General features: G+C 45.2%; 1 protein-coding gene across 2 annotated transcripts in view; it reads right to left on the bottom strand.

Moving 5' to 3' along the window:
* Positions 1-22668, bottom strand: part of LOC141251856 (cytokine receptor-like factor 2) — a 165961-nt gene that overhangs the window by 36657 nt on the left and 106636 nt on the right. Inside the window, exons 2-4 of one of the 2 annotated variants that reach the window (XM_073670426.1) lie at positions 12344-12433; positions 4837-5026; positions 4635-4752 (exon numbers count right to left, since the gene is read on the bottom strand). In XM_073670426.1, coding sequence (XP_073526527.1) covers positions 4635-4752; positions 4837-5026; positions 12344-12391 — 356 coding nt within the window. In that variant the 5' untranslated portion in view covers positions 12392-12433. The remainder of the gene's footprint in view (positions 1-4634; positions 4753-4836; positions 5027-12343; positions 12434-22668) is intronic. The other variant, XM_073670425.1, reaches the window with a different exon arrangement.

The raw sequence follows: 22668 nt of genomic DNA, 5'->3' as shown, positions 1-22668 counted from the left end.
TCCTTTTCACCCGGAAAGTGTTTGGCAGCAGCCCACCTGGCTGCATCGCGGACCCCGGGGTCGGTTGTGTTCCATTTAAATAAAGTTGTCTACAGCCGCCCCCTTAACAGGTTGACTAGTGCTCATCTCCTTCCACCCCCAGCTATAGCCTTACGCCAGGGATAGTAGGGCAAGGCACGTGATCAGCGACAGCTGCAGAGGCTGTATAGGGACGTTAGGGGGAGACAGGGTGACGCTAGTCCAGATTAGGAGGTCACCTCTTCCCCCATTCCCTAGTGTCTGGGCTCCCTTTCTCTTTCCCCTCTGTGTTGCACTCACAGCTGGCATAACTCTCTGTGTTGCACTCACACCTGGTGTGACAGTATAGATTCACTTCTCATTCATTGACAGCAGAAGTTTATCTATATACAGTTAGGTCCATATATATTTGGACAGAGACAACATTTTTCTAATTTTGGTGCTAGACATTACCACAATGAATTTTAAACAAAACAATTCAGATGCAGTTGACGTTCAGACTTTCAGCTTTCATTTGAGGGTATCCACATTAAAATTGGATGAAGGGTTTAGGAGTTTCAGCTCCTTAACATGTGCCACCCTCTTTTTAAAGGGACCAAAAGTAATTGGACAGATAAAATAATAATTGTAAATAAAATGTTCATTTCTAGTACTTGGTTGAAAACCCTTTGTTGGCATTGACTGCCTGAAGTCTTGAACTCATGGACATCACCAGATGCTGTGCTTCCTCCTTTTTGATGCTCTGCCAGGCCTTCACTGCGGTGGTTTTCAGTTGCTGTTTGTTTGTGGGCCTTTCTGTCTGAAATTTAGTCTTTATTAACAAGTGAAATGCATGCTCAATTGGGTTGAGATCAGGTGACTGACTTGGCCATTCAAGAATATGCCACTTCTTTGCTTTAATAAACTCCTGGGTTGCTTTGGCTTTATGTTTTGGGTCATTGTCCAGCTGTAGTATGAAATGACGACCAATCAGTTTGGCTGCATTTAGCTGGACCTGAGCACACAGTATGGCTCTGAATACATCAGAATTCATTCGGCTGCTTCTGTCCTGTGTCACATCATCAATAAACACTAGTGACCCAGTGCCACTGGCAGCCATGCATGCCCAAGCCATCACACTGCCTCCACCGTGTTTTACAGATGATGTGGTATGCTTTGGATCATGAGCTGTACTACGCCTTCACCATACTTTTCTCTTTCCATCATTCTGGTAGAGGTTGATCTTGGTTTCATCTGTCCAAAGAATGTTCTTCCAGAACTGTGCTGGCTTTTTTAGATGTTTTTTAGCAAAGTCCAGTCTAGCCTTTTTATTCTTGATGCTTATGAGTGGCTTGCACCGTGCAGTGAACCCTCTGTATTTACTTTCATGCAGTCTTATCTTTATGGTAGATTTGGATATTGATACGCCTACCTCCTGGAGAGTGTTGTTCACTTGGTTGGCTGTTGTGAAGGGGTTTCTCTTCACCATGGAGATTATTCTGCGATCATCCACCACTGTTGTCTTCCGTGGGCGCCCAGGTCTTTTTGCATTGATGAGTTCACCAGTGCTTTCTTTCTTTCTCAGGATGTACCAAACTGTAGATTTTGTCACTCCTAATATTGTAGCAATTTTTCGGATGGGTTTTTTCTGTTTCTGCAGCTTAAGGATGGCTTGTTTCACCTGCATGGAGAGCTCCTTTGACCGCATGTTTACTTCACAGCAAAACCTTCCAAATGCAAGCACCACACCTCAAATCAACTCCAGGCCTTTTATCTGCTTAATTGAGAATGACATAATGAAGGCATTGCCCACACCTGTCCATGAAATAGCCTTGGAGTCAATTGTCCAATTACTTTTGGTCCCTTTGAAAACAGGGTGGCACATGTTAAGGAGCTGAAACTCCTAAACCCTTCATCCAATTTTAATGTGGATACCCTCAAATGAAAGCTGAAAGTCTGAACTTCAACTGCATCTGAATTGTTTTGTTTAAAATTCATTGTGGTAATGTCTAGAACCAAAATTAGAAAAATGTTGTCTCTGTCCAAATATATATGGACCTAACTGTATAGCATGAATACATTTATATATGCTTGGGTAGAAAAGACATGGCTGATTATAGTCTTCTATTGATTTCATAGGCAAAAAAACAAGGAGTAATAAAAATAAGAAGATCATGAGCATAGACAGCCAATTTAAAGGTACCTTTTTCCTGACATACAGTGGTAGTTAAAATGTGTTGCTAAATGAATTGGACCCAAGTAGCTCTACTATTAAGCCTTTAGAACCATAGTACGCACTCGCAGACAAAAAGATATTTCATCCATTTGCAACAGTGCAGGCAATAAATATTGATTAGTGTTGCTTATCTTGGAAGACATTTCAGCATACTTATCAATTCAAGGGTATGTGCTCACAGAGTTTTCTGAGTCGTTTTGTGCAATGGGTCCACTCCAAAAAACGCCTACAAAAAATTGTTTAAAAAATGTTTGAGTGACTCTTCCTCTTCATTTCTATTGTGAAACCACTTTGCTGTTCATACAGTATGCTCATTGTTTTGAGCATTTTTTTCAGCTTCAGGTGTTGAAAATTGCCTGGTGGGAAAACATAAAGTGCATGACACTTCTTTGAAGCTGCTCCTGAAGGAATCTGCTCGAAAGTAGGTAGTATCCAATCAAAAGGCTAGAAAAAAATGCATCAGTAAAAAAAATACTTTAAACAGTCTGCAAACTGGTTTAGGAAATAAAAGAAATACTCCAAAAACTCCCCAAAGGACTCATAGTTTTTGATCACCTTGATAAAACTTCATGTGCACATAGCCTAAAAGTGACGCGTCCCCTGGGCCGTGGGGTACTCGGTAGCCGGGCCGGTCGATGCTGGGGAATGTCACAGTGGCAGTGACCCGGTCCGTGACCCAGGGCGGTCAATAAAAGGGGAATAAAGAAAAGGGAATATACTTTTTATATAATGTTCGTGATGCCACCTGTGGTATATGGAGCTGCCGCTGCGGTGCAGATCCTCTGGAGCTGATGATGACGCAGCAGAGTTGGTTCAGCTCTCCACAGGCAGAGCTTAGCTCCAGGGCAGGAAGTGGTGATGTTATAGATGTTGCTGTGCAGTGTAGTGCAGGGGATGGCACAGATAATGACCAGTCCACAACTTAATGGCGGTTTCCTCTTATCTTTACTTGCTGTGGTTAGACAGACCGGGGCACGGGTACTAGCTGGTAGTAGAGATCCGGGCGGCCTGGAAGCAAGTTGGGAATCCACCTCGCCAGGTGAAGTTGGAGGCCCTCCCTTTGTGCTAATCTCTTTGGCCCTACTGCTTATAGCTGTGCTGTGGCCCTCGTCCCTGAGTAAAACGTCTTTGTGCTCACTCATATGGCAGGCAGCTCAGGCCTTCCTGGAGTGTCGCTCCCACGTGGCGGTGCTGGGCCCCATGTGCTGCTGAGCCTTCGGGCGTCTGATGGGGCCAGGACACCTTCAGTCTCCTGCCCTCCGGTTTCTGCTGCTGGGCCTTCAGTGCCCCACAATCTCAGACTCCGGTGTCCGGTTCTTTTACGCTCCTCTCTGGGGTGAGCTGCCATGAAGGTCTTTCCACTTCGCTGTCCTGACTTCAACTCCTCTCACTAACTCTAACTAACCCTGCCTCCAGATTCCAGTTGCTAAGGGGAGGAGCTCCCCTTACTGGTCTGGAGCCAGGGAAGTGTTGCATGCTAGTATACCTGACTAGGGGACCCCTGCTCGCTTCCAAGCATGGCATCAGCCCTTGTGAGGGAGGCAATGCCACTGTGGCAACCGGACCTCTGGGGTGCCACAAAAGTGCCAGAATTATGGTTTAACAAATGGCTTTAAGACTGCCTAGTCTAAGTTTACACTGTGCTCAAGTTGGACAGAACTGAAAAATATATATTGCATATCAAAAAATTTTTATAAGACATGTAAATTCAAAAATGTAATTAGATTGTATAGTTGTCTGGAAATCTTCATGTGGTTTCAATCCAGCAGAGAAACAGAAAACTGTGATGGGGAGTAGGGGTGCTATTAATGACTGAAATTTCCAACCATCACTTGCTACACTAATACACCTGGAAATGTAGCGAGCAGCTTTAAGAGAGGAATTAGTGTAGTGAGCAGCATTAGCAGAGGAGAACCTGCCCGACCACTGTGTGCATGCGCGGCTGGGCATAGGCAGTATACATGTGCACACACACCGGCAGAACTAAGGCAGTGCTCTCTTTGGGAAGTGAGCACTGCCAATTAGAAGAAGGGGAAGGCCTCAGTAAGCAAATGAGGAGGAGTAACAGTGCACCGAACACTTGGCCACGCCAAGGGTGCACCATATCCCCCCATATTTACATGTGACTGAAAAGTTATTTTCTCACACATTATACCAGTAAAAAGTAAAGTGCTAGTATTGTTTTTATTGTGGCTAAGACAGCCTGTAAAATATATGTAAAATGAGAATCATGAACAATAACTAGACAGATATAAAAATATAGTACAAAATTATTTTTTAAATAAAAAAAATCATCAAGGACCGCTTCTATCCAGAGTGAATAAGAGTAATAACAAGATCCACCTTATACGATATTTAAGAACTATATCTTTATTCTACTAGTGCTTATTAATTCACATACCTTTCCATATTACACCTGAGAAAGACTATAACAAATATGGTCAGCGTGGAAATTGCTGAAAATAAAATGATGAAGAAGCGCGAGTCCTGCACTCCAAACACTGCAGGTTCACATGATTCTAAAGAAGAGGAAAGAATAGATAAACATAGTAAATATTGGGAAAGAACTAGACACAATGTGGTACAGATATGACGTCTCATACCTACTAAAGTGAACTTCTTCATGAAGATATCGTCGCTCCACTCACTTTCATATAAATAAATTGTACAGTCTATATCTGTTTGAAACTTCAACTGCGCATGGAAACACTTCTCTGGATCCAGGTTTAGATTGAAAAACTTGCAGTGCAATAACAAGCCCCTTTTGGAACATTCTGAAGATGTTGAACTTTTCTAGTAATGGGTGAAGCAACAATATATTGGGATTAAAATGTGTGCAAAAAGTGCAAAACTGTTGACATGCAAAGCTGCACATGAATTAATTTAAACAGGTAAGACGTATATATTAAAGCGTTAATTTCATCTTCTTTCTTCAGAAGTGCTCGGCTCCCCAGCCTCCCGGCTTCTTGCTTGCTTAGAGAAGGTGCACTCCTGAAGATTGACAGTTCAGCTCCATGACTTTTTTAGACCTGAAAAGTGTGCTTTCCAGAAACAGCTTTGCCTCTGCAGCATCGGGGAACAGGGTCGGACTGGGGTGTCTGGGGCCCACAGGGAGAACTGACTCTAGGGGCCCACCTACTGCCATATGCAAATATCTGTTATCCGCTATCTCTGTTATAGTGGAGCATTGACTGGCGGCTCCTGCACATCTACTGTGCGACTCTAACTGGGATGTACAGTTACGGTAGTTTGCATTAAATGGGTTATTTGGTTAAAACAAGTTATCACTAGTGTTGAGCATTCCGATACTGAAATATCGGGTATCGACCGATATTCGCTGTATCGGAGTTCCGATACTGATTTCCGATACTTTTACAATAACGAATACCGGAATCGGAAGTTCCCATAATGCCTGCGCTCTGCAGTGTCTCTGAAGGATGACAAGCTGAAGGGAAAGCGCTCAGCTGCGATCCAGCCTGTCATCAGAATGCCATCCCAGCGTGGGAGAATTCTCCTGCTCAAGCGCTGACATTACATTATCTCCCTTACATTACAATTAAATGGAATAGCAGGAATTAATATTTTTTAAGACGTTAGTGCCACAGCCATGGTGGTTGTGGCATTACAGTGGATGCCCAAATCGATGGGAACAGTGCTCAAGGTGAAACATGAAAAGCTGGCAATTCATCAGCGGCATATACCGGTACCCGACAATTTAGAACAGAAAGAATAGAGCTTCACACATAGATTAGATAGATAGAAACATGTCAGTCACATATATAAGAAGTACAGTGACAGTATTGGATACTGTACTTGTCATTTAGTGTTAAAGGATTTATTTAAAAAAATAATAGTGTTTTCATGCACCGTCTCTTTAAAAAAGCCGGCCGGCAATTCAACATCGGTACCAGACAATTTAGAACAGAAATATAGAGCATTACACATAGATTAGATAGATAGAAACATGTCAGTCACATATATAATAAGTACAGTGACAGTGTTGGCTACTGTACTTGTCATTTAGTGTTAAAATAAAGAATTTACTAAAAAAAAAATTGGCGTGGGGTTCCCCGTAATTTTAGTCTCTAGCGGAGGTTAAGCAGACGGCTGGGGCAGATGTTTGAAGCCTGGGAAGGGGGTAATACCCACGAAGCTTTCCAGGCTACTAATATCAGCCCCCAGCTGAATACCTAGCCTTTACTAGCTATTAAAATGGGGGACCCCAAAATAAATGACGTGGGGTCCCCCCTATTTTAATAGCTAGCAAAGGCTAGGCAGACAGCTGGAGGCTGATATTAATAGCCCAGGAAGGGTGCCATGAATATTGGCCCCCTCCCAGGCTAGAAACACCAGCCGTTAGCAGCCCCAGAAAAGGCGCATCCATAGGATGCGCCAATTCTGGCACTTAGCCTCGCTCTTCCCACTGCCCTGTAGCGGTGGCAGTGGGGTAATAGGGCTGGGGTTGATGTCAGCTTATAATGCCAGCTGACATCAAGCCCAGGTTAGTAATGGAGAGGCGTCTATAAGACACCCCCATTACTAACCCCATAGTCAAAGTTAAAAAAAAACACAAACACCCAGAATAAAGTCCTTTAATTGAAATAAACACACAATTCTTTATTGTTTTAAATTAAACCATACTTACCATCACGCCCATTCCAGCTGAAGCCAACGATCTCCTGCAATAAAAGTAAAATAATAAAGCAACATCATCCTTACCTTTCCATGGTTCCCAGGACGGCTTCAGTTCTGCTACATTCACATGACAGGCTGGATCGCAGCAGAAAGCTGTCATCCAGCCTGTCATGCCGCAGGCATGAAATAATTAAGAAAAAAAGCCCCACATCAATTTTTTTTTAATTATTTCAGGAAATTCATGAAATAATTAAAGAAAAAATGACGTGGGGCTTCGCACTATATTTGTGTCCAGCCAGGTACAGCAGGCAGGAACGGGCTGCCCCCAACCACCAGCTGCCTATTTGTACCTGGCCGGACACAACAATATAGGGAAGCCCTTTTTTTCTTAATTATTTCATTTAGTCCATGAAATAATTAAAAAAAAAAAAACGTGGGGCTTCGCCCTATTTTTGTGTCCAGCCAGGTACATCTAGGCAGCTGGAGGCTGGAATCTGCAGCGCAGGGAGGCCCAAGCTTTCTGCCCCACCCCCCTCGCTGCAAATTGCAGTCCGCAGCCACCCCGGAAAATGGCGCGTTCATAGAAGCGCCATCTTCTGGCGCTGTACCCAACTCATCCAGGGCCCTGGTGCGGTGGCTCACTGGGTAATAAAGGGGTTAGGGCCAGCTTGGTATTATCAGCTGGTCCTAAGCCTGAAATTCATGGGGTCACGCCACTATTAGACATGACCGCCATGAATTTCTAGTAAAGTATTTTAAAAAAACACAACACCCAGAAAAAAGTCCTTTAATTGAAATAAACACACAATTCTTTATTGTTCTAAATTAAACCATACCTACCATCACGCCCATTCCAGCTGAAGCCAACAATCTCCTGCAATAAAAAAAAAATAATAAAGCAACATCATCCTTACCTTTCGATGGTTCCCAGGACAGGTCCAGCTCTGCTACATCGAGATGACAGGCTGGATCGCAGCAGAAAGCTGCCATCCAGCCTGTCATGCCGCAGGCAGACACTGAGAAGCGCAGGCATGCTTGCACTCCTCAGTGTCAGGCTGTGACGGCATCCAGATGAGCCGAGTCTCTCACGCTCACCGCATGCGCAGGAGAATTCTCCCACGCTGTCAGTGACGTGCATGAGGTGAGCTGAGTTCATTGTCGGCTCATCTGGATGCCGTCACAGCCAGACACTGAGGAGCGCAAGCATGCTTGCGCTTCTCAGTGTCTGCCTGCAGCATGACAGGCTGGATGGCAGCTTTCTGCTGTGATCCAGCCTGTCATGTGAATGTAGCAGAGCTGGAGCCATCCTGGGAACCATGGGAAGGTAAGGATGATGTTGCTTTATTATTTTACTTTTATTGCAGGAGATCGTTGGCTTCAGCTGGAATGGGCGTGATGGTAAGTATGGTTTAATTTAGAACAATAAAGAATTGTGTCTTTATTTCAATTAAAGGACTTTATTCTGGGTGTTTTGGGGTTTTTTTAACTTTGACTATGGGGTTAGTAATGGGGGTGTCTTATAGACACCTCTCCATTACTAACCTGGGCTTGATGTCAGCTGGCATTATAAGCTGACATCAACCCCAACGCTATTACCCCACTGCCACCGCTACAGGGCAGTGGGAAGAGCGAGGCTAAGTGCCAGAATTGGTGCATTCTATGGATACGCCATTTCTGGGGCGGCTGACGGCTGGTGTTTCTAGCCAGGGAGGGGGCCAATATTCATGACACCCTTCCTGGGCTATTAATATCAGCCCCCAGCTGTCTACCTAGCCTTTGCTAGCTATTAAAATAGGGGGGACCCCACATCATTTTTTTGGGGGGGGGTCCCCCATTTTAATAGCTAGTAAAGGCTAGGTATTCAGCTGGGGGCTGATATAAGTAGTCTGGGAAGCTCCGTGGGTATTACCCCCTTCCCAGGCTTCAAACATCTGCCCCAGCCGTCTGCTTAACTTCCGCTAGAGACTAAAATTACGGTGAACCCCACGCCAATTTTTTTTTAAGAAATCCTTTATTTTAACACTAAATGACAAGTACAGTAAGCAACACTGTCTCTGTACTTCTTATATATGTGACTGACATGTTTCTATCTATCTATTCTATGTGTGATGCTCTATTCTTTCTGTTCTAAATTGTCGGGTACCGGTGTATGCTGCTGCTGAATTGCCGGCTTTTCATGTTTCACTGTGAGCACTGTTCCCATCGATTTGGGCAACCACCTCCCCCAATACATTCTACATTATTCTTAGTTGTTTTCCTTCATGTAGAATTAACCTACGAGGAAAGAAAGGGTTTCTTTTCATTCCAATATTTGTGTCCCATTGACTTGCATTGGTTTCCGGTATCGGAATCGGCGATATCCGATACTTTTTGAGTATCGGCCCGATCCAATATTTCCTGATATCGGAAGGTATCGCTCAACACTAGTTATCACCGATCCATGGGATCCACAGGATCGGTGATCACTTATTGATCGTTTGGGTCCGAACATTGGAAACTGCACCGATCGGAAAAATGGGGAACGCTTATCCCTGACAGGACACTTATCCCCATTTTAAAATGCAGCGACAGGTGGGACATCTGACTGCAACCTCATTCATTCTCTTGGGGGCTTCCAAAAAAGAGCAGCGCTCACAGTCACTGAGGGAATGAATGGATCAGTGGTCGCATCTCACATGCCACTCCAGTCTAATGGGGAGAAAAGCTCCACATTCTGCCAATTGTGTGCCAGCAGTCAGACCCCCACCAATCAATATTATCACTGATCCTGTAGAGAGGTGATTACTTCTTTTCACCAGAGAACCCCTGTAAGTGCATCTCTGCCGCTCTGGTCCAAGTATTTAATCTCTAAGGTCACGGCCCCACTATCAGTATTTGGTCAGTATTTGTTCTCAGGAGTGGGAGCCAAAACCAGGTGAGGAACAATCTGAGAAAAGGTAGAATAGAAACAAGTCACCAATTCTGCATTTATCTCCCACTCCTTGTTTTAGCAGCGACTCCTGAGAAAAAATACTAATCAAATACTAATGATGGGGCTGTGGCCTAATGGAAAAAAATCTTTTCCTAGTTAATATCAGCAAGAACAATATGACCGCCATACACAACACAGTTCACTATATCAACACCAATAATACCACATACAAAAGGGACAAATATCGCCACACCATGACTAGATCACATGTTACCACCACATAGTGATCGAATAATACCACATACAAGGAACAAATACTGCCACACCATGAGCAGACCACATATTACCACCCCAAAGTGACCAAATGCTACAATACTGATCATGAATACAAATCACAATACTAACAACACTGTTATTACCACCAGCGACATTATACACAGGAGCTCTGTATATAGTGTCAGTGTACAGGTAATACAGTGATCACCAGTGACATTATACACTGGAGCTCTGTATATAGTGTCAGTGTACAGGTAATACAGGGATCACCAGTGACATTATACACAGGAGCTCTGTATATAGTGTCAGTGTACAGGTAATACAGTGATCACCAGTGACATTATACACTGGAGCTCTCTATATAGTGTACAGGTAATACAGTGGTCACCAGTGACATTATACACAGGAGCTCTGTACATAGTGTATAGTGTACAGGTAATACAGTGATCACAAGTGATATTATACACAGGAGCTCAGTATATAGTGTACAGGTAATACAGTGGTCACCAGTGACATTATACACAGGAGCTCTGTATATAGTGTCAGTGTACAGGTAATACAGTGATCACCAGTGACATTATACACAGAAGCTCTGTATATAGTGTATACGTAATACAGTGATCACCAGTGACATACACAGGAGCTCTGTATATACTATATACACACGTGGTCAGAATTGTTGGTACCCCTCGTTTAATGAAAGAAAAACTCACAATGGTCACAGAAATAACTTGAATCTGACAAAAGTAATAATAAATTAAAAATCTATGAAAATGAACAAATGAAAGTCAGACATTGCTTTTCTGCTTCCATTGAATTTTTTAAAAAATAAACTCATGAAATCGGCCTCGACAGAAATGATGGTACCCCTGAAAATAATGTGACAAAAGGGACATGTTAAATCAAGTTGTGTCCACTAATTAGCATCCCAGGTGTCTACAATCTTGTAATCAGTCAGTGGGCTTGTATATAGGGCTACAGATACTCACTGTGTTGTTTGGTGACATGGTGTGTACCACACTCAACATGGACCAGAAGAAGCAAAGGAAAGAGTTGTTTCAGGAGATTAGAAAGAAAATTATAGAAAAGCATGTTAAAGGTAAAGGTTATAAGACCATCTCCAAGCAGCTTGATGTTCCTGTGACTACAGGTGCACATATTATTCAGAAATTTAAGATCCATGGGACTGTAGCCAACCTCCCTGGACATGGCCGCAGGAGGAAAATTGATGACAAATCAAAGAGACGGATAATATGAATGGTAACGAAAGAGTCCAGGAAAACTTCTAAAGAGATTAAAGGTGAACTTCAAGCTCAAGGAACACCAGTGTCAGATCGCACCATCCGTCGTTGTTTGATCGAAAGTGGACTTCATGGGAGACGACCAAGGAGAACACCATTGTTGAAAAAAAAAAAAAAGCCAGACTGGAATTTGCCAAACTACATGTTGACAAGCCACAAAGCTTCTGGCAGAATGTACTATGGACAGATGAGACAAAAATGGAAGTTTTTGGCAAGGCACATCAGCTTTATGTTCACAGACGGAAAAATGAAGCATATCAAGAAAAGAACACTGTCCCTACTGTGAAACATGGGGGAGGCTGTTATGTTCTGGGGCTGCTTTGCTGCATCTGGCACAAGGTGTCTTGAATCTGTGCAGGGTACAATGAAATCTCAAGACTATCAAGGGATTCTAGAGAGAAATGTGCTGCCCAGTGTCAGAAAGCTTGGTCTCAGTTGCAGATCATGGTCTTGGACCAGGATAATGACCCAAAACACACAGCTAAAAACACCCAAGAATGGCGAAGAGGAAAACCTTGGACTACTCTGAAGTGGCTTCTATGAGCCCTGACCTAAGTCCTATTGAACATCTTTGGAAAGAGCTGAAACATGCCGTCTGGAAAAGGCAACCTTCACACACGAGACAACTGGAGCAGCTTGCTCATGAGGGGTGGGCCAAAATGGCTGTCGAGAGGTGCAGAAGTCTCATTGACAGTTACAGGAATCGTCTGATTGCAGTGATTGCCTCAAAAGGTTCAACAAAATATTAAGTTAAGAAGAAAACCATCATTTCTGTCCAGGCCTATTTCATGAGTTTAATTTTTTTTTTAATTCTGTGGAAGCAGAAAAGCAATGTCTGACTTTCATTCGTTCATTTTCAAAAATTTGTAATTTATCAGATTCAAGTTATTTCTGTGACCATTGTGGGTTTTTCTTTCATTAAACGAGGGGTACCAACAATTTTGACCACATGTGTGGTGTAAGTGTACATGTAATACACTGACTCACCAGTGAAGTCTCTAGGTGAAGTCCTTCATCTTTACTTTTCTTATTCATCTGGCACAGACAGCCATCACTTCTTCCAGCCAGGAATCATCTCTGCAGAAAATAACACACGGTTACCAATAACTGATCTCTTCTAGAGAATATTCCCACTTTTCCCCCCCAACTTCTACACTATACCAGTTGAAGAAAAAAAGCAACATAGTGCCGTCCGGCACAGTAACAGGACCCCTCTTTTGTCCCATCCCAAGGAAAACAATTTCCTAAAAAGTAAATTATATTACAGAAGTAATAATGTAATAATAATAATTGGAATCTAAAGTAATAATGTTCCCCACTGGCCACCATAAACTAATAAAGTATGTTCCTCAATCTGGCCCCCAAACAGTAATTAAGTCTCTTGTCTAGCCAGGCACCCCTATATGTCCCTTCTGGCCCCCATTTGTCCAGTGTGAACCCTCCATATATTTATCTTAGCACACGTGTATCGAGCCTGCCCCCTCCCATATACCCATCCTAGCCTCCCCCATGTGGCCAGCCTGCCCCCCCCCACATATCCATCCTTGCCTCCATGTTTCCAGCCTGCCCCCCCATATATCCCCCCATATATCCTCCATGTGTCCAGCCTGCCCCCTACATATCCATCCTGGCCCCCATGTGTCCAGCCTCCCCCCATATATCCATCCTGCCCTTCCCTCCTGCATATATCCATCCTGACACCCCCCCATATATCCATCCAGGACTCCATGTGTCCAGCCTGCCCCTCTACATATCCATCCTGACCTCCATGTGCCCAGCCTGCCCCACCCATATATCCATCCTGGCCTCCATGTGTCCAGCCTGCCCACCCCCTACATATCCATCCTGGCCTCCATTTGTCCAGCCTCCGCCCTGATATATCCATACTGCCCTTACCCCCTGCATATATCCATCCTGACACCCCCCATATATCCAGCGTGCCCCTCCATATATTTATGCTAGCCCACGTGTATCGAGCCTGCCCCCCCACATATCCATCCTAGCCCCCCATGTGTCCATCCTGTCGTCCCCCCCATATAAACATCCTGGCCTCCATGTGTTCAGCCTGCCCCCCCATATATCCATCCTGGCCTCCATGTGTTCAGCCTCCCCCCCCATAGATCCATCCTGGCCTCCATGTGTCCAGCCTGCCCCCTCCCATATATCCATCCTGGCCTCCATGAGTCCAGCCTGCCCCCCCATATATCCAGCCTGGCCTCCATGTGTCCAGCCTGCCCCCCTATATATCCATCCTGGCCTCCATGTGTCCAGCCTGCCCCCCCATATATCCATCCTGTCCTCCATATGTCCACCCTGCCCCCCATATATCCATCCTGGCCTCCATGTGTCCAGCCTGCCCCCCATATATCCATCCTGGCCTCCATGTGTCCAGCCTGCCCCCCCATATATCCATCCTGGCCTCCATGTGTCCAGCCTGCCCACCCCATATACCCATCCCCCTTTGCCTGGGTCCAGCCAGGGCCCCCCTTGTGTATCCAGCCAGGGTTCCCCCTTGTGTGTCCAGCCAGGGTTCCCCCCTTGTGTGTCCAGCCAGGGTTCCCCCCTTGTGTGTCCAGCCAGGGTTCCCCTCTTGTGTGTCTAGCCAAGGTTCCCCCCTTGTGTGTCCAGCCAGGGTTCCCCCCTTGTGTGTCCAGCCAGGGTTCCCCCATTGTGTGTCCAGCCAGGGTTCCCCCTGTGTGTGTCCAGCTGGGCCCCCCTTGTGTGTCCAGCCAGGGTTGCCCCTTGTGTGTCCAGCCAGGGTTCCACCCGTGTGTCCAGCCAGGATTCCCCCCCTGTGTGTCCACCAGGATCCCCCCTTGTGTGTCCAGCCAGGCTACCCCCTTGTATGTCTGTCCAGCTGGGCCCCCCCCTTGTGTGTCTGTCCATCCAGGCCCCCCCTTGTGTGTCTGTCCAGCTGTGCCCCCCCTTGTGTGTCCAGCTGGGCCCCCCTTGTGTGTTCAGCTGGGCCCCCCCTTGTGTGTTCAGCTGGGCCCCCCCTTGTGTGTCAAGCTGGGCCCCCCCTTGTGTGTCCAGCCAGGGTTCCCCCCTTGTGTGTCCAGCCAGGGTTCCCCCATTGTGTGTCCAGCCAGGGTTCCCCCATTGTGTGTCCAGCCAGGGTTCCCCCCTTATGTGTCCAGCCAGCCTACCCCCTTGTGTGTCCAGTTGGGCCCCCCTTGTGTGTCCAGCTGGGCCCCCCTTGTGTGTCCAGCCAGGGTTCCCCCCCTGTGTGTCCAGCCAGGATCCCCCCTTGTGTGTCCAGCCAGGCTACCCCCTTGTGTGTCTGTCCAGCTGGGCCCTCCCTTGTGTGTTCAGCTGGGCCCCCCCTTGTGTGTTCTGCTGGGCCCCCCCTTGTGTGTCCAGCTGGGCCCCCCTTGTGTGTCCAGCTGGACCCCCCTTGTGTGTCCAGCTGGGCCCCCCCTTGTGTGTCTGTCCAGCTGGGCCCCCCTTGTGTGTTCAGCTGGGCCCCCCCTTGTGTGTCCAGCTGGGCCCCCCTTGTGTGTCCAGCTGGGCCCCCCCTTGTGTGTCCAGCTGTTCCCCCCTTGTGTGTCCAGCTGGGCCCCCCCTTGTGTGTCCAGCTGGGCCCCCCCTTGTGTGTCCAGCCAGTGCGTCCAGACCATTACACACACGCGCGCGCACGCACACACACAACTCTTACCTTCCTGCGCTCCCGTGCGGTGTCCTCCTACTCCTGAGTTGTGAGCCTCCTTCACAGCAGGCGCATGACGATGACGTCATACGCCGGCCGGCGAAGGGAGACACACAGCTTCAGCTGCTTCACTGGGACGTGCGCCGCAGTGGTTCAGGTAATGAACGCTGCGTGCGCACGTCCCTGCATACACTGTGCCTGCGCTTTTAAAGGGCCCGTGCCCCTTAAAACCGCAGGATATTTTTTTGTTCTCTTCTCCCCCTCTCCTCTGCAGCAGGGGGCGGGGCCCACCGGGAAAATTCCCGGTATCCCGCCAGCCCAGACCAACTCTGTCGGGGAAGCACAGAAGCTACGCCTGCATGCTGCATAGCAAAGAGCTTGCACTCATTGCTCTACTTTACTGCTCCTTGCCTAGGTTACTGACAAACTCTACAGTCTGTCATAGAATTAAATTCTAATAGGAAGGTTTTTAACTCTTTTTTTTTATCTGTTTTTTTTCTGAGTTCATGATTTATGGCCACAGACTTAATAAAAATGGTTGAATCTGCAGGGAAACAAAAGAGTCTTTAAAAGCAAAACAAAATTTGTAATGATACCCAATTGCAAAAATTATTTTTAGGTAAAAATATATGAATTTAAGTAAAAAAAAATGTCCCCAAAGATGGCCAACATTTTGGAAATTACACCCCTCATTGAATTCATCAATGACATGACTATTTTGGTCTCACGGCTGTTTTCCAGAAAAAAGCATGGATTGGATGTTGCAGAGGGAAAATTGCAAATATGCCAGCTTAATGCCCGATACATTGTGCCCCGCTTGTACTTGTAGAGACATGTACTCCATAAATTGTTAATAAATTGTTCTCGATACAGAAATGTGATATATGCTAACTGCAGGTTGGGTACACTGTGTGACTCAGCAGGAAGGGGGAAATTTCGATTCAGGAGCACAGATTCTGCTGGATTGTTTTATTGGGGTGAGAGGAAGGGGAGTCAGATCACTTTTCCAGAGCCTTTGTGCTGCCAGTAATGTGGAAGTACACTATTTTTCGCTTGACAGATGATGGACCTGAGACAGGTTTTTTTTTTTGGTTGATTTTAAGTTTTGCCATGGTAGCCATCAAGTCTCAGCGATCGTGTGGTAATGATGCTGTTAACCATTTAAATGCTACAGTCACTATTGACAGCGGCATCTAGGAATGTAACACGATCAGTAATAATACCGATCATAAACGATGCAGGAAGGTGTACAACACCCTCCTCCAGTACCTAACAGTCGGCTCTGATCTTCTCTGTGACATCACTTATTCAGCTTTCATTACTGTGATTGGTCTGTCTGCACAGACAGAAAATCACAGTGATCATCTGGCGTGACCAAGGCTATTACTAGCTACAGTCATGGCCGAAAGTATTGGCACCCTTGAAATTGTTCGAAAAAATAAAGTATTTCTTCCATAAAATTATTGCAATTACACATGTTTATTTCCTTTGTGGGTATTGTAACAACACAAGAAAACAGAGAAAAAAGGCAATTTGGACATAATTTCACACAAAACCCCAAAAGGGGGCCAGACAAAATTGTTGGCACCTTCAACGTAATATTTGGTTGCACACTCTTTGGAATAGATAACTGCAATCGATTGCTTCCTATAACCATCAAGGAGCTTCTTACACCTCTCAACTGGAATTTTGGACCACTCTTCTTTTGCAAACTGCTCTAGATCTCTCATATTTGAAGAGCCTTCTCCCAACAGCAATTTTAAGATCTCTCCAAAGGTGTTCAATGGGATTTAGATCAGGACTCATTGCCGACCACTTCAGATCTCTCCGGTGCTTTGTTTCAATCCATTTCTGGGTGCTTATTGAAATATGTTTGGGGTCATTGTACCGCATGACCTAGAACGCAAACCCAGCTTTGTATGTACTGTGTTGTTTTCTTTGTAGACATCATTTTTGGTAAACAGTAGAATGATGTGCTTTAACAAAAAGCTCTATCTTAGTCTCATCTGTCCCCAAGACACTTTCCCAGAAGGATTTTGGCTTATTCACATACATTTTGGCAAACTGCAGTCTAGCTTCTTTATGATTCTGTGTCAGCAGTGAGGTCCTCCTGGGTCTCCTGCCATAGCATTTCATTTAATTCAAATGTCGATGGATAGTTTGAGCTGACACTGATGCACCCTGAGCCTGCAGGACAGTTTGAATTTCTTTGGAACTAGATTGGGGCTGCTTATCCACCATCCGGACTGTCCTGCATTGCAACCTTTTATCAATTTTTCTCTGCCTTCCACATCCAGAGAGATTAGCTTCAGTGCCATGGGTTGTAAACTTCTTGAATATGTTGCGCACCGTGGACAAAGGAACATCAAGTTCTGTGGCGATGGACTTGTAACCTTGAGATTGGTGATATTGCTCAACAATTTTGCTTCTCAAGTCCTCAGATAGTTCTCTTCTCATCTTTCTGTTCTTCATGCTTAGTGTGGCACACACAAACACACATTGCAAAGATTGAGTCAACTGTTCCCCTTTTTATTTGGTTTCAGGTGTGATTTTTATATTACCCACAGCTGTTATTTGCCACAGGTGAGTTGGAACTAGCATCATATGCATGAAACAAAGTCGTTTACCCATAATTTTGGAAAGGTATCAACAATTTTGTCCAGCTTATTTTTGGGGTTCTGTGTAAAATTATGTCCAATTTGCCTTTTTCTCTGTTATTTTGTGTTGTTCCAATATACACAAAGGAAATAAACATGTGTATAGCAAAACATGTGTAATTGAAATAATTTTTTGAGAGAAATACTTCATTTTCTGGAAAAAAAATCAAGGGTGCCAACACTTTCGGTCATGACTGTATATGTCTCCTGTGTAGCAGACAACAGTTTGTATTAAACTGTTATTATAAAATGTATGTAATGACAGTTTAACTCAATCACATACATATGAATCTAAAATGATGACTACAAGCTACAAATGTCATGCCAAAGATCTTTAATAATAAAATAGTAATAATTGACATAAAATAAGAACATGATAAAAAGTTTCACATTTCATTAAAGATATTTGAGATGGTATAAGAAGCAGGGCCGGGATGACGGATAGGCAAGGGTATGTAGATTGTGAGCCCCAATGGGGACAGTGCCGATAATGTCTGTAAATTGTCTGAATTGTAGGCACAATTTGAAAAGAAAAATGGATGGTGCTGTCAGGTGGTACAATGGTATCACTGAATGGCACATCCTAGCGCCCACTACTTTGCACGATAGAAGAGAAGGCAGAGATCATGATGGATGGGGAACCTGAATTAGGTGAATATAAGCTTTTAAATGTACAGTACAGACCAAAAGTTTGGACACACCTTCTCACTTAAAGATTTTTCTGTATTTTCAGGACTTTGAAAATTGTACATTCACACTGAAGGCATCAAAACTATGAATTAACACATGTTATATACTTAACAAAAAAGTGTGAAACAACTGAAAATAGGTTCTTCAAAGTAGCTACCTTTTGCTTTGATGACTGCTTTGCACACTCTTGGCATTCTCTTGATGAGCTTCAAGAGGTAGTCACCGGAAATGGTCTTCCAACAATCTTGAAGGAGTTCCCAGAGATGCTTAGCACTTGTTGGCCCTTTTGCCTTCACTCTGCGGTCCAGCTCACCCCAAACCATCTCGATTGAGTTCAGGCCTGGTGACTGTGGAGGCCAGGTCATCTGGCATAGCACCGCATCACTCTCCTTCTTGGTCAAATAGCCCTTACACAGCCTGGAGGTGTGTTTGGGGTCATTGTCCTGTTGAAAAATAAATGATGGTCTAACTAAACGCAAACCGGATGGAATAGCATGCCGCTGCAAGATGCTGTGGTAGCCATGCTGGTTCAGTATGCCTTCAATTTTGAATAAATCCCCAACAGTGTCACCAGCAAAGCACCCCCACACCATCACACCTCCTCCTCCATGCTTCACGGCGGGAACCAGGCATGTAGAGTCCATCCGTTCACCTTTTCTGCGTCGCACAAAGACACGGTGGTTGGAACCAAAGATCTCAAATTTGGAATCATCAGACCAAAGCACAGATTTCCACTGGTCTAATGTCCATTCCTTGTGTTATTTAGCCCAAACAAGTCTCTTCTGCTTGTTGCCTGTCCTTAGCAGTAGTTTCCTATCAGCAATTTTACCATGAAGGCCTGCTGCACAAAGTCTCCTCTTAACAGTTGTTGTAGAGATGTGTCTGCTGCTAGAACTTTGTGTGGCATTGACCTGGTCTCTAATCTGAGTTGCTGTTAACCTGCGATTTCTGAGGCTGGTGACTCGGATAAACTTATCCTCATAAGCAGAGGTGACTCTTGGTCTTCCTTTCCTGGGGCGGTCCTCATGTGAGCCAGTTTCTTTGTAGCGCTTGATGGTTTTTCCAACTGCACTTGGGGACACTTTCAAAGTTTGCCCAATTTTTCGGACTGACTGACCTTCATTTCTTTAAGTAATGATGGCCACTCGTTTTTCTTTACTTAGCTGCTTTTTTCTTGCCATGATACAAATTCTAACAGTCTATTCAGTAGGACTATCAGGTGTGTATCCACCTGACTTCTGCACAACAGAACAGATGGTCCCAACCCCATTTATAAGGCAAGAAATCCCACTTATTAAACCTGACAGGGCACACCTGTGAAGTGAAAACCATTTCCTGGGACTACCTCTTGAAGCTCATCATGAGAATGCAAGAGTGTGCAAAGCAGTCATCAAAGCAAAAGGTGGCTACTTTGAAGAAGCTAGAATATAAGACATATTTTCAGTTGTTTCACACTTTTTTGTTAAGTATATAATTCCACATGTGTTAATTCATAGTTTTGATGCCTTCAGTGTGAATGTACAATTTTCAAAGTCATGAAAATGCAGAAAAATCTTTAAATGAGAAGGTGTGTCCAAACTTTTGGTCTGTACTGTATATATATATATATTATAGTGAAGCTGTGTTCACACTGTGCGGTAATGAGGCAGTAACCGAGGAAAAGTTCAAATCAAATGTCTTTATTTTCCAGAAACTCACAAAGTAACAGTAATTGGTATCCTCCAGATCGCAGCCAGGCCGTCAAAATACAGTCCGTTTCCAGACCCGTTGCCGTGGACTGCACCGCCGTATCACTCTGTGGTGCGTCAGAGTTTTGCCTTTTTGGCCTCTGTGTTCTTGTCACACAGGCCAGTATTGCAGAGCCTCCAGCTCTGCAGCTTGCAAACACAAAACTGACACACCTAAACCTTGGCTGCAGGTTTTTAAATGAAAAATGGGCATGAGCCACATGCAAGACCAGGGCTGGAGGGAGTGGACCGTTCCACTGCCATACTTTAGTCCACTCCAAAAATAAAAGCCCATTCTGGGTTTTACTAAATCTGCCTTGGTCAAGAAGCTTGACCAAGTCCAAACTTTTAATCTACACTGCAACCACAGCTATGTCTGTGATTGCAATGCACTCCAGCGGGTTCAATATGCTTCTATGCGCATTCTGGGGGGATACATACCATCCCTCGCATGTAATTCCCCTCACTGCTTCACATTTCCCCCTCTCTGTTCAAACTTGTAGGGTTGAATACTTGTCACCATACAGGGTGCCTGTGACAGGGCATCCGCATTTCCCTGCGACTTCCCAGCCCGATGTTCCACCGAAAAACTAAAATTTTGTAGGCACAGGAAACATCTGGTGACCCGAGCATTCCTCTCCTTTGCATTTCTCATCCAGACAAGGGGCGAATGGTCCGTTATCAAACGAAACTGTCGCCCGAGCAAATAATAGCATAGGGACACCAAGGCCCACTTAATAGCCAAGCGCTCCTTCTCCACTATGCTATCATTTTTCTCTGCTGGGGTAAGCTTCCTGCTCAAGTAGGTGACTGGATGTTCATCTCCGTTCACCACTTGCGACAGTACCACACCTAGGCCTACCTCTGAGGCATCCGTTTGTACGACAAAGTTTTTCTTGAAGTTGGGGCTGATGAGGACCAGCTGTCCACACAACGCCGACTTCATGAACTGGAACACTTCCTCCGCTTTAGGGTTCCACCATACCATAACTGACTTCTTACCGTTTAACAGATCGGTTAGGGGTGCCGATCTCCCAGCAAAATTAGGTATAAACCGGTGGTAGCACCCAATGATGCCGAGGAACGCTCTCACCTGTTTTGTACTCAAAGGCCTGGGCCAGTTTTGAATGGCCTCAATCTTGTTTATTTGAAGTTTGATAACCCCGCGGCCAATCACGTACCCTAAGTACTGGGCTTCCTTGAGTCCTATTGCACATTTTTTGGGGTTCACTGTTAATCCTGCAATTCTGAGTGAATCCAGCACTGCTTGTACCTGGGACAGGTGGGTATGCCAGTTGGTACTAAAGATGATGACAGCATCTAAATATGCTGATGCATACTTCTGATGAGGCTCTAACACTATGTCCATCAACCTCTGGAAGGTGGCCGGGGACCCATGTAATCCAAAAGGCAAGACAACATAGTGATAGAGACCCTCTGGTGTTATAAAGGCGGTCTTTACTTTTGCCGATTTTGTCAGGGGCACCAGCCAGTAACCCTGGGTGAGATTGAGCGTGGTGAAGTACTGTGCCTGACCCAGTCTCTCAATTAGCTTGTCTACCCGAGGCATTGGATAAAGGTCAAACTTTGACACCTCATTCAATCTCCGGAAGTCATTACAGAATTGTAATGATCCATCCGGTTTCGGAATCAGCATAATGGAGCTAGCCCACTCACTCCTAGATTCCTCGCTGATTCCTAACTGAAGCATTTGTTTTACTTCAGCTGTGATGGCTTGCCTCCGGGCTTCTGGTACACGATACGTTTTCATTCGTACCCTTCCCGAGAGGCTTGATGACAATGTCACGTTGGATCACCAAGGTCCGGTCGGGCAGCTCTGAGAATACGTCTGTATTCTACTGCAACAAATTCCAAGCCTCCAGCCACTGCTGTTTTGTGAGAGCGTCAATTATCTTAACCTCACCCACGGCCTCATCCCTGGCCAGTGACAGAGGGTTCCCCAACTGTACGACCGCAGTCGCATCCGTAATCAAACATTCCTGGTCCTTCCAGGCTTTTAGCAGGTTCACATGATACAGTTGTTCCGGTTTTCTCTTTCCTGGCTGGTACACTCTGTAATTTACTTCCCCTACCTTTTCCCATACTTCATATGGCCCTTGCCACTTGGCCATGAGTTTGTTCTCTGCTGTGGGCACTAACACTAACACCCGATCCCCTTCTTTAAAGCATCTGACCGTGGCTCTTTTATTATACTTGCGACTCTGCGCTACCTGGACATCCATTAGATGCTCTTTTACTATGGGCATGATCGCCACGATCCGATCCTGCATGCGTGCCACGTGCTCAATTACACTCCTATTCGGAGTTGGCTCCTGTTCCCACGTCTTCTTAGCTACGTCCAGCAGCCCCCTAGGATGCCTGCCGTACAATAACTCAAAGGGTGAGAAGTAGAGATGAGCGGTGTTCGACTCGAACTGTTCGCCAATCTCAAATTCGAGCTGTTTTGGGCGGTGTTCGAGCCGTTCGGCGAACACGAACAATTTGAAAAAAATTCGGCTGTTCGAGGTTATGTTCGATAACTGTTCGTGCACCACAATCATAACTGGATTTTTTCTCAGTAATGCTGAAAAT

This window comes from Phyllobates terribilis, unplaced genomic scaffold (genome assembly GCF_046119375.1).
Source record: "Phyllobates terribilis strain yellow unplaced genomic scaffold, ASM4611937v1 Scaffold_2__4_contigs__length_985480577, whole genome shotgun sequence".
NCBI classification, from domain to species: Eukaryota; Metazoa; Chordata; class Amphibia; order Anura; family Dendrobatidae; genus Phyllobates; species Phyllobates terribilis.
Note: the sequence above shows the minus strand (reverse complement) of the source record. Positions and strands in the feature narration are given on the sequence as shown.